Here is a 12,479-nt window from a genome sequence, read left to right on the forward strand (position 1 = left end):
AAGGATGTTCTATCTAACAATTGTCCATGCTTAACGAGGTAGGGGTAAAAATCATACTTTGCATTAATATTTTGTCCTTTTAGTGAAGTTCAAAATGGCAGAATAGTTTACATGTGAGACATTCACTTAAGATCACAGACTTAAGAATTTTTACCTGGAATTCAATTAACTGCAATCTAGTTCCATGATAGTGAACCTATGTCACACATGCCAGATATGGCATGCAGAGCCCTTTCTGTGGGCACGCGCGCAGTTGCCCCTGCCCAGCCCCAATCACGTTTCTCCGTCGCATTTCACTCAATCAATTCCAACTTCTTGTGGAAGAAAAAGTTCTTGCAAAGTTGGGATTGATTGAATTTTTTCACTCGCGCGCTTCACAATGGGGGGAGACGGGATCCCATCCTCCTCCTGAAACCTAATACGAGAGCCACAATGCAACCCTGTGTCGGCTCGGCAAAAAAAAGCAGTTTCTTTTCCTGCAGAGCTGTTGGTGTTAGGATGCCCTGCCAGCCAGCTGGGCTTCTTCAGGCCACCTATTAGCTCCACCCCACCTTCAGCCTCAGCGAGTGGTGTGCAAAAGTTCATCCGGGCTCTCCAAGAGACGGAGTTTGCAGGGGGCCGATCTAGCACCCGGGCTACTGGCTACAAGACAAACGTTCATTCTCGGCTTTGAGATTCCTAGCTGCAAGGGGTAGCAAAACTAGGTTGCCCCCCCCCCCCCCCGCGCCGATCCAGCAGACAAAACAGGAAAAGGAGACGGAGAGAAACAGTCCCATTGCCAAGGTATGCGCGGGTCAGTGGGGGGCAGAAATTCCAACTTCAGCCTCCTGGTGTGGTGCGGGGCTTTGGGCGAAGGCTGAAAGAAAGCACCATTGGCTCGCTCATGCTTTCTCCATCCCCAGTCTAGTTTGACACAGGTGGCAATGCAGCTCACATTGCCCTTTGCAAGCCCACTGTCGGTGAAGCTGGACACTGGTGAGGGCTGGCTTTTTGTTTTGTCCAGCTGTTGGGGGGGAAACGGACAGGGGCCTGGAGAGGAAGCTAGACTGGGAAAGCTGAGAGGAAGAGAAGCCAGGCGAGCCTGACCCACACACTTCCCGAGTCCCAGAAGCAGCAACCTCGCACTTTCCCCTCTCTGCTAGCCCCCTTCTTCGACGGGATCACCCAGCAATGGGAATGGAGAGGGAGGAGGGGGCGGCGCTTCTGCATGCTGATGTTTCTGTGTGGCACTCTCCCCACAATGCTAGCCCCCTTTTCCCTCTCCGTTCCCGCTGCTGGATGATCTCGTGTGAAGAAGGGAAGAGTGCGAAGTTGCTGCTTCTGGGACTCGGGAAACGTCTGGGTCCAGCTCACTCGGCTTCTCTTCCTCTCGCAGCCAGCTTTCGCAGTCTAGCTTGATACAGGCTTCCTCCCCAGGTCCCCGTCCGTTTTCCCGACATCCAGACAAAGCTAGGCAAAAAGCCAGCCCTCACTGACACCCAGCTTCACTGACAGCGGGCTTGCAAAGGGCAATGTGAGTTGTGTTGCCACCTATGACAAGCTAGACTGGGGCGGGAGAATGTGGGTGAGCACTGAGGAGACCACAGAGGAGGGAAGCCAGGCAAAGGGGTGTCTGCAGTATGCCGGGCCTGGCAGACTTTCTAAGCCTGCCTAAAACAGGGAGGGAGGGAGATAGAGATCCAATCTAACCTCTGTATGTGTGTGTGTGGTTTTGAAAGAGAATCTTCAGCCTTTAAGCCTGAATGGATTACCCCGAAGGGCAGTATGCCAATTGACATCTTTCTTAGCTCCCTGCCCCAACTATGACTATCAGAAAACATTTTTTTTACATAAAATACTTGAAGATTGTTTTTATAAACAAGTTTTATAAGCCGTTTTTATAAAAAGCAAAGAAAGATTAATTGTTCTAAGGCAAAAATCAATAAACAAGAAATGTACACATTTCAAATGAATTTTTACAAAAACCCGTTTTACCAGCTCAAGTTCAACATTCTTCTCAATAAATGTATGTAGTGATTTGTTTTGGAGGACAAATTTTAGCTGACTTGGATATTTTTATTTATTTTTTTGACAGACTAAGTAAAATAGGCTTGTGAAGATCATTGGACAAGCAAAGAACTCTATTAGATATTCTTGAAGACACAACATAATTGTTTTTCTATTTTATAGATATGCCGAGAAACCTATTCCCCTGGAAAGCTGATGAAGTGAAAAAACAGAGTTTTCTAGTAGCTATCATGTTGGATGCTTCTTCTATGAAGCCCCTGAAACTTACATGCTGAGTCTGAGCATTTGTTTTGTGCCTTCAATAAGCACCTTGTTGTTAGATTCCAACGTGGTGCAGTGATAAAACACTGCATGACACCAGCAAGTCTAGTCTTGCACATGGAAGTTTACAGGGTAACTTTGGGCCAACCAATCTCAAATCAAACTACCTAACAGGGTTATTATTGTGGGACTAATGGGTGGAGATAAGGCTAGGTATGTTGGTTTGACCTCTTGAACAAAAGACAGGATATCAATCTAATGAACAAAAGCTAACAGCACTTCTCCATTTATCAAATTATTTGCATAGGTGTAAAACGTAAGGAAATCTGTCTATACAAGTTGCACATTATTATGTACTAACCTTTACTAGAAGTTCTGTTACTTCATAGTGCCCATAAGAACAGGCATTGTGAAGAGGCACCAGATCTCTGAAAAGTGTAGACAAACAATTGTTAAAAATCATTTATCATTATAGTAATGAGAAAATCCAAATGCCTATCTGACAAAGTAGAAAACCAGATAAAATTTAGAAGACTTTTATGAAATGTTAAATGGCACGTAGTGACATTAATATATATTTAGTATAAAAAAACTATTAACATAGTTTTTAATTGGAGGAATAATTGAGGAAGTTGCTATTGAATCAAAGACAATAAATAGGAAATGCCCCATAAATACAATAGTGGTTGCACTTTGGATCTGGTTATTAGCTTGGGGCAGTTGCGATGCGATCTAGTTTTAGAGGACGTTACCATCAATCTATTGTTGTGGACAAATCATGCCGATTGCCTCCAAGTTCAGTTATGTCACCTTGCCTCACAGGGACATAGGGCCTACAAGTTCATCATCCTGTCTCCAAAGACTTAAAGACCTTATCGGGTTCCAGATAAAACTTGAGGTTTTTTTCCTGAGGATCTGATGGATAGTTCAGCCAAGATGTTAATTATAAAATAGGTAGAAAATGGAGACCATGGCCACATTGACTTTATGGCCTACTTGTGTGCTAATCTCAGCACGCACCTTTACAAAGGAGCTCCAGGAAATGAAGTGGCAGAAGACACCCCCCCCCCCCCGAATTTTAATGAAGGAAGATAAAGAGCAAGTTTGGCCAAACATAAGTTAAGTGTTGGCGATAAGGCTGGGGAAATTATGTCATTTCTCCACTCTTACTATAATTGCCAATAGCTATTTGATGTTAATAGTCTGCAGGATCTTTGTATGTATCCATCCAATATGTGAATTTGCAGATGTTCCTAGAATGGGAGACCCTTCAGTTAAGTCACTTATATGCTAGTCATCTAATAGTTGAATGGTAATGCACTGTACATAGGGTTGCTCTCCAAGATTATCCAGATGCTACAAAAAACAATAGAAATAGCACTTATATACCGCTTCATAGTGCTTTACAGCCCTCTCTAAGCAGTTTACAGAGTCTGCATATTGCCCCCCAAAATCTGGGTCCTCATTTTACTGATCTCAGAAGGATGGAAGGCTGAGTCAACCTTGAACCAGTCAGAATAGAACTCCTGGTAGTGAGCAATGAGTTAGCCTCAAATATTGCATTCTAACCACTGCCCCTCCTACAAATGGGCAAATCAAATCCATCTCTAGCAGAGAAATCTGTGAATTCTTTCTCTAGGTATAGTGTCAATTGTACTGGTTTATATACATTAATTTTAAAGAGTTATTAATCCTATTAACATTAGTTGGAATGCAGCCTCTGGCCATTGCATATCCATATATAGAAGTGCACACAAACACTTATCACAAATACCTATTTCTTGGAGAAAATAAGCTCCAATAGAATTGATTTTAGAAGGAATTGGTAATCATTGTTGATTAGGTAGGAAAACTACCATAGTGTATATAGTTGACATATTTGATAAAGCAGTTGATAAACGAAGGGGAATGGATAGTGCAACCTTTTTTGTCTTCTGTCTGAAATGTGGAACTATTTTCTTTTCAGGCAATACATGGGAAAATTAATAAAAATCTCTTAAAGCATCAGCTTCTTAGACACTCACCCTTTATCCTTTGCATGAACATCTGCTCCATGTTGTAATAATAGCTGCACTATTTTAACACGGTTATAGCCAGCAGCTAAGTGTAATGGAGTTGACTAGAAAGAAAAGATTGAATATAATAAACTTAGATCTAAAAAACAAATATAGAAAACAGCTTTTAATTTTTTTAAAAAAATAATCTGTTAAACGTTCCTCTCCTTTCCTCAAGTCCTGGTCTTCTGGCTCATCTTGGTGGGTGAAGGGGAGTTCCTGGGAGGGATGAGCAAACAACACCTGGAGTGTTCTCAATACTATATATCCCCAGCAGGATCACCCAAGGTATGAAAGTCATCCTAGTTGCTAGCTAAAGCAAACAGCCAACAATGATAAGCATCTGAAGGCAGATGTTCATTTTATGGACTATAGCAAAGGCATTAATTCATATTGGCAGAAGACAATGGTAACTACCCTTTTTTTTTTTTTACCAGAAAACCACATGCACAGAAAAGTATCAAACGGTTGATGATACTGTGTTGAAAGATGGGCCCCCAGTTGAATGGCACTCAATGTGCCACTGAGAAGGAGTCCAGGATCTTTCAGAGAACTAATGGTGTTTATAATGTGGCTAGGCTATCTAGTCTCAGGATATCTAGCTATTGATGTTGCCATACAGGAAAAGAAAATCTAAAGCTGCAAAGACAGAATTATAGTGGGAACATGGAATGTAAGAAGTATGAACATGAGCAATACAATGAAAAAATGTAAAAACTGCAAATTGATATCTTAGGTATCAATGAAGTGGACTGGGATTGGATACTTTCATTCAAAGGATCATACTGTCCAGGACATGAAAAACATAGAAGGAACTGCATGGTTAGGAAGGGTAGAGCAAGAATAGTACTTGGCTACAATGTAAATAGATTTTGTGGATCTTTTAATATGATCATCATCCAAATTTATGCTACTACTGATGTAGATTTGAAATCAACGAAGTATACAAACAAGATTTACTACTACTAGAATGTAAAGTTGGAAATATTAAATAGGATAATGTAGCTGAGTTACCTCTGGGCTGTGGCCCACTAGTAGGCTGTGAGGTGTTTGCAACTGGGTTGTGGAAACAGTGGGTGCACGCATGTGCGCATCCCCCACTTGCAGGAGCAGCAGGCAAGCATGTGCACTTGCGCTCCATTTGGGTGAGCGGCAGGTGTGTGTGCACACACCATTCATGCAAATTGAGCTGTGCACATGCACTTTCCAGACACTCACGCAGAACCATCACCTCTCCCACTTCTGCCAATCCGCAGAGCCAGAAAGGTTGGGGAACTCTGACTCAGGAAATCAAAATGAAAGAGAAATCGATTTCTGCGACCCAATTATTCCTTCATAGCTAACACTGTCTTCAAACAACCAAAGTAATGGTTGTATATAGACATCACCAGTTGGAGTATATAAAAATAACTGACTATTTTTGTAAAAGCTTGGTGATAACATCAAAAATATGACCAGGTGCTAACTACTGAACAGAATATGAACTCCTCTTGAGCAAGTTCCAATTTAAGCTAAATAAGACAACCGATTATCCACAATGATTTTCAGAATGTAGCCACCCTTTTCAAGGAAAACACCAAGAAGCCTTGAATCTCATTGTTAAGAGGACCAGAGGAACTGTGAAATGGATTTAAAGAAGTGGTTCAGGATGAATGTAAAAAGAAACTGAATTTAAGGAAATCCTTCAGCTCTCAAAGATACTACCAATATGAATATAGAAGACAACCAATTTACATTTATTCTTCCTGCAAGCACAAATATAATTATTGCTTAGCTTGGTAGTATTTTATGATATGGTAATTACAGTACTTGAACAAACTCAGTTTTCTTAGTGATATTGCTACCTGAGTTTTGAAAAGTTCTATTAAACTTTTATTTCTTATAAACACTTATAAAGTAAAAATATAAGTAAAACAACCCAAAGCTAAAGATTACATCACGTGAAATATTATCAAATAACTTTAATGTCATTTTCTTATTTTGCTAATTCAAAAAAAATGAATGTGTTTAAAAATACCTTTCTGCCATCGCTTGCATGGCAATTGACATTTAATGGTGTTAGAAGAGCCATTAATTTTTCTTCATTTCCACTCCTAAAAAGAAAATTAATATTCATGAACATTTTGCAAACTGCAAACTTTCATTTTCCTCAATTTGATTAGTAATAATTTATTTATTTTACTCATCTCTGCAAGGCAAACGATTACTATATTAAGTCTAATTATTAAATATATATCTTTAGACTTGATTTTACAAGTGTAATTAGCTTTCTACCTATTATGCTTTGTATGCTCATTATGCTTAAACTCCATTTGCCAAGATTTAATGATTTATTTTAAATAACACATGGTATAGTGCTTAAATCATCAGGCTAGAAACCGGGAGATTGAGTTCGAGTCCTGCCTTGGGCATAAAACCATGAGCCAGTCATTCTCTCTCTGACCTAGGAAAAAGGTAATTGCAAACTATTTCTGAAAAACCTTGCCATGAATACCAGAGACTTGTCTAGGCAGTTGCCTGGAGTCAATACTGACTCAAAGGCACAGACGAAAAAGTATTGTGAAGTATACATATTAACCTGCACACAAATGTAGCTGAATTGGTATTGCTTCCAAATGGACTGTAAGGGTAAAAGATCAAGTCCACATATGAAGGTTCAATTAAGCTGATTTATTGCTAATAGCCTATGCACAGGAAATCTTCTCAATTAACTCAGCACCTGATGAGTTAGATAAGGGTCAGTGGGACTCAAGGGGTGTTGAGATATAGTTTGCTTGTAGCTACACAGAGATTCTAGGCTGATCCCTCTTTTCATTCTGCCTCTAGGCTCTCTCATTCATTCTCTTACATGGCAAAGATAATTGTATTATAAATGTATAATATTTTCAAGCACCTTCTTTCATGCCATTTTTATTACATACCTTTTATTATTTTTCCTTATATTAAACAATTAGAAAGTATAAACCTAAAGTATTTTTAGACTACAGTTATAATGCAAGACTTGTACAACAATAAAATTGGACCAAAGAAAAAAATCTTCAAGTCTTACTCAAGCTAACGTTTTCAGGTCAGATTTAATTACAAGAGACCATTACATTTGAAACAAATTAAAATTTAAGAAATACTCCTAAAGGAACTAAAGATCTACTCAATTGTTTTGTTGTTGGAAAAGGAAGAGGAATTGTGCTGCTAACCCTGCCTTGATGTGATACCCTTAATCTGCAACTCCATCTCCCCACCCACCAAAATAATGGGACAAATATCTGCATACAGGTAGTCCTTGCCTAATGACCACAAATGGGACGGGTAACTCATCACAAAATAAAAAATTTATGATTGCTAGAGACTTATAACATCATTTCTACTATAATCATTAAGTGAATTCCCTGTGGTCATTAAGGAAGATATTACCAGCAAAGAATTTTATTGTTACTTTTTAAAAAAATGTTTGTTGGAAGATAAATATGAAGTGCCCAAATGGTGATCACATAGGAACACTGCAACAGTTGGATGTAATGTTATTTTTCCAGCAAAACTAAAAAATATTTCTTATTTTCTTAACATCACCTACCTGGCACTTTCCAATAGTTCATCTTTCTTGTATTCACCTGAAAATTAACATAGCAATCTTAGGATTTTCTAATTCATGTACATATTTTTTAGAATTATTTTCCTTTCTAATAGGAATGAGCCCAATATTCCAACTTCAAAATAGTACCAGAGGGATGCTTTATTCCATGGATGTTAGAATGGTTTAACATACTGCAAGTAGATTTGTTATTTTTTAAAACCTCCTGCGATGGAGACTCAGACTGTGCACAGCTAATAAAACAGCAGGCAAAGAGCTCTTTCCTCAGGCTGCAGACTAGTATGGGTGACAGATCGTTTTGGAGAAAGACTATTTTGTGAAAATTCTATATTACTTTTCCAGATATGTGATATATGTACTGTTTTATTTTGAAGTGGATACTGGTATTTTTTCAGAATCATGATGGAAGCATGATTCTTTAATAAATAAATTTAATAAATAATATTAATAACTATATATACCATCCTCAAATTCCATCAAGCTAAGAAAAAAGATAATTACCAGAAGAAATGGACTATGGAAGATTCCACCCACCTGTAAGCACTGCTTTTGCTGATGGATCTGCTAAGTCAAGTGCTGTTCTTCCATCAGTATTACGGATACTCGGATCAGCACCATGCTGCAACAATACTAAAAGGAGCAGGAATATATTTAAAATCCTATGGTGGACTGCTTAGCCTTCTAGCAGGCATGCAATATCTCAAAATCAATGATGACTTTTCCTCATACTTTTTGAGATGTATCTATCAGAGCTAGTGCAGTTCAGTAGCTAAGGTAAGACTAGGAACAGGGATACTCAGATTCACATTTACCTTCACCTACAATGTTCCCTGGAGGACCATGCCAGCTCCTATGCAATCAATAGCTTATTGTGATTAATTTATCTAATTGGATATATCTGAACACAAACATATTAAATACAGCCAGGCTACATTAATATCCCAAGGCACTTCTTTAATTCATCTTTATGCTAAACAGCTCCTCCTCAAATATTCAAATCATCTGCATGTACATTTGTTTGGCCAAGTTGAACAACTGTCTTTACTTAACTTTGTTTACAAAAAGGATGATGAAATTCAGAAGCCACATTAGTAAAATTCCCTTGAATATTCAAGTTCCTGATCTTCAGATTCCAGATAGCTGTTACATGTTGTTTTAAAAAACAGCTGACCAATTCGGATCCTACTCTGCTAAATTTTCAAGGAAATGGACATACAAATTTTCAAGGAAATACATAGAACTGGATATTAATTTATTTCCTGTGACTAATTTAAGTGCAGTTACTCATGTACTCTCTCTCTCCCCCCCCTCCCCCAGCTGGAACAGAAAATGTTTATCTTGCATCTTTCTGTCTTTTCCCTCTGGCAAAAAAATTATGGAAACTGCAACTCTGAGCCTAGGACTACAAAATCATATCAGGACAAATTCGAATTATTATAGTAGTTTGGTCCAAAATATTTATGGATCAAGGAATAATGTTATGTTGGGCTATTAATTATATTTCCAGGCACACACTAAAGGATAAACTCCTAAACCATTCTTAATGCTGATCATATTACTAATTCCTCAGCCAACTTCCCACAAACATAAGCAAAATAATAGGATTCTTTTGCAACACCCACAAAATTCAACATATTTAACAAACAAAGACTTTCAAAAATATCTGATGATATTTAAAAGTACTTTAAATCAAGAATGTCAATTTGACTTGGATAGTTTGGAGGTCTGGTTTATGCTAAGAAAGATTCTTGAATTTTTTATGTAGAAATCACTGGAAAAAGAATATCAAAGTGTTACCTATGCAGACATCAATTTTGCCTTTGATGGCAGCTTCATGAAGAGGAGTATAATTCCAATTATCTCTTGCATTAGGATCTGCACCATGGCGCAGGAGAAGATTGACAACTTCAGCATGACCAAATGAGCAAGCATTATGAAGTGGAATGAGTCCTCCATCATCTCGTGCATGTACATTAGAACCACTCTGAAGCAAGTATTCTACTACATCTCTCCGACCAAAACCTGAAATAAAAAGAAGTCTTTGACCTAGTATGGAATCATTAAACAAAATAAAGGCCAAAAAGTACATTCTTCAAATAAGAAACATTTCTAACAAAATTGTGGAATTATGAAGAGAAAAAACCATATTTACCTTTAGAAATGAACAAATTGGAAAAATCAAGGATAATTATCAGCCATAAGCAATTGTCCCTTACATTTTTAGAAGGGGAAATAGCTCTTGGATACCCCTTAATATTGACTTATTAGTCCTTCTAAATATACATACAGCTTTTGGTGCCATACCACAAATCATGGTACCCTTTGGGGTTGCTATCCTGTTCCCCAAAAATAAGACATCCCCTAATAATAAGCCCAATCGGGCTTTTGAGCGCATGGCAATAAGGCCAAGCGCTTATTCCAGGGTTCAAAAAAACATAAGACAGGGTCTTATTTTCAGGGAAACACGGTAGTGTGTCACAATATTTCAATAGTTTCAGGTTTTGCTAGATAGCTGAATTAATAGTAAGAATATTTAGTTTCCACAGAAACCTTCTAATCCTATCTTTTTCTCCTTTGCTTTTAATATCTGTTTGAAACAATCGTGGGACATTTTTTTGAGGGTTGATCTGCGATGTCAACCAGATGACCTGCATGTCTGCCTTAATTTTCCACTGACTGTGAAATTCAAACAGGTATTTGGAGATGGTATAGACATGCCAGGAAGTCAAAACAGGCCCATCCTTATCTTAGGCCCGTGATGGCGAGTCTATAGCCCCCATGCCAGAGGTAGCACGCAGTGCCCTGATGGCACGCAAACTGTTGCCCCAGTTCACGCATGCGCGCGCCTCCCACCAGCCAGCTGGTCTTCAGGTCTCTGCCGCACATGCATGGGGGGCATGCGGGGGGGGGGGCAGGGCACATGCCAGGGCCGCGCACACATTGCATTTTGGAAGTTCGGGCGCATGTGCGCTTTGGCCACTCAGTCCAGAAAAATCTTAGGCTATGTATGTGCGTGCGCATCATTATTTATCTACACGCATCCTTCTCCCTTCTGATAGGAGAAAGAAGCCTCATAACTGCAGTCCTCAAACCACCTTTCCACTCCAGGTGAATGGCAAGGAGGGGATAAGAGATAGATATGGAAGGTGTGATAGTACCCATTCCACTTTCCTGACTGCCCTTTTGTTTCATTCTCTTTACTCCTTCTAGCACCATTTTATTTTTCAAGATACAGGTAGTCCTCGATTTAAGGCCACAATTGAGCCCCAAATTTCTGTTGCTAAGCGAGACAGTTGCGTGAATTTTGCCTCATTTTACGACCACTCTTGCCAGAATTGTTAAGTGAATCACTGCAGTTGTTACATTAGTAACCCGGTTGTTAAGGTTGTTAAATCTGGCTTTCCCATTGACTTTGCTTGTCAAAAGGTCGCAACCGTCATAAGTATGAGACGATTGCCAAGCGCCTGAATTTTAATCACGTGACCACCAGGATGTCGCAAAGGTTTGTAAATGCAAAAAAACCACAGCCATTAAGTTACGTTTTTCAGTGCCGTTAACTTTGAACGGTCACTACATGAACGGCTGTAACACGAGGACTACCTATATTCAGAAAAACCTTTTAATAACCTTTTTAATTCTAGCCCCCTATTACCAAGAGAAACCCTTTATTTATTTATTTTTAATTTTAGTCCTTCCCTTCCCAAATCCATTCTGAGCCTCCACTCCAGTTCAGCATTCATTTCAATGAAGATTAATCACCTCAATGGCCAGTTTCCGCTCCCATTATGTCCCTTGGCTCTCCCCCCCCCCCTTTTTTTTATTAACGATACGCCCAGCCATGCCATACGCCAAATAAATAAATAAAAACGTCCAGAGGGCCGCTGTCCCCCAAGTGGCTCTTCTCCACCTCGGTCGAGGAGGGAGTATCTGCCCAATATCAGCCCAGAGCCAGAGACGTACAACCACCACACCTGCTTTTGCAAGGAAAGGTAAGGGAGGGGGGCAGATGAAGAGAGAGGTTGCCACATTGTCAACCAGGCGCCCTCGAAGGGGAAGGAGCCCGAGGCGGTTGGTGGGGGGGGGGGGGGGGGAAGGTGCGCGAGCGCCAAGGCTGGTTACCTGCGGCGAAATGGAGGGGGCTGGACTTCCTGCCGGCCGTGTCTCTGCCGTTGACGTTCTCGGGCCTCACGAGCCGCTTCACGCGCTCCACGTCGCCATTCCGGCAAGCCTCGAAGAGCTCGCGGGCGGGCTCCGACGCGGCTCCCCCAACGCAGCACGAAGGCGACTGCTGCAGCATTTCCCCCAAGGGACCCACCGCCAACGCCCCGCCGCCCCCCGCGCCCCGCCGCCCGGCCATGCCTAACGCCCTCCGTGCTCACAGCCGAGCGGCCGCCATTGGCCGGTGGCGGAGTCTTCCCGGTGAGGCGGCAGGGAGCGCCGAAGCGGCGGCGGGGGTGGGGAAAGAGAAAGGAAGGCGCTACGTCAGCGGCGGCCAAACCAGCAACAGGCAGGGAGGCGGAACAGCTCAGGTGCGCACGCATCCCGAGAGCCGGAGTGTTGCTTGAGCG

At 40.7% G+C, this 12,479-nt stretch overlaps 1 protein-coding gene across 2 annotated transcripts in view; it reads right to left on the reverse strand.

Annotated features, from left to right (window-relative positions):
• The window catches only part of TNKS2 (tankyrase 2), a 35,924-nt gene extending 23,656 nt beyond the window's left edge, over nucleotides 1-12,268 (reverse strand). For both annotated transcript variants that reach the window (XM_070946483.1, XM_070946481.1), the window contains exons 1-7: nucleotides 12,031-12,268; nucleotides 9,709-9,933; nucleotides 8,446-8,541; nucleotides 7,894-7,930; nucleotides 6,340-6,415; nucleotides 4,293-4,387; nucleotides 2,630-2,696 (exon numbers count right to left, since the gene is read on the reverse strand). In XM_070946483.1, the coding sequence (XP_070802584.1) occupies nucleotides 2,630-2,696; nucleotides 4,293-4,387; nucleotides 6,340-6,415; nucleotides 7,894-7,930; nucleotides 8,446-8,541; nucleotides 9,709-9,933; nucleotides 12,031-12,268 (834 nt within the window). The remainder of the gene's footprint in view (nucleotides 1-2,629; nucleotides 2,697-4,292; nucleotides 4,388-6,339; nucleotides 6,416-7,893; nucleotides 7,931-8,445; nucleotides 8,542-9,708; nucleotides 9,934-12,030) is intronic.
• Between the last annotated feature and the right edge of the window lie 211 nt (nucleotides 12,269-12,479).

This window comes from Pituophis catenifer, unplaced genomic scaffold, assembly GCF_029215685.1.
Source record: "Pituophis catenifer annectens isolate HBS135680 unplaced genomic scaffold, rPitCat1.0.hap2 SCAF_6, whole genome shotgun sequence".
Lineage (NCBI taxonomy): Eukaryota > Metazoa > Chordata > Lepidosauria > Squamata > Colubridae > Pituophis > Pituophis catenifer.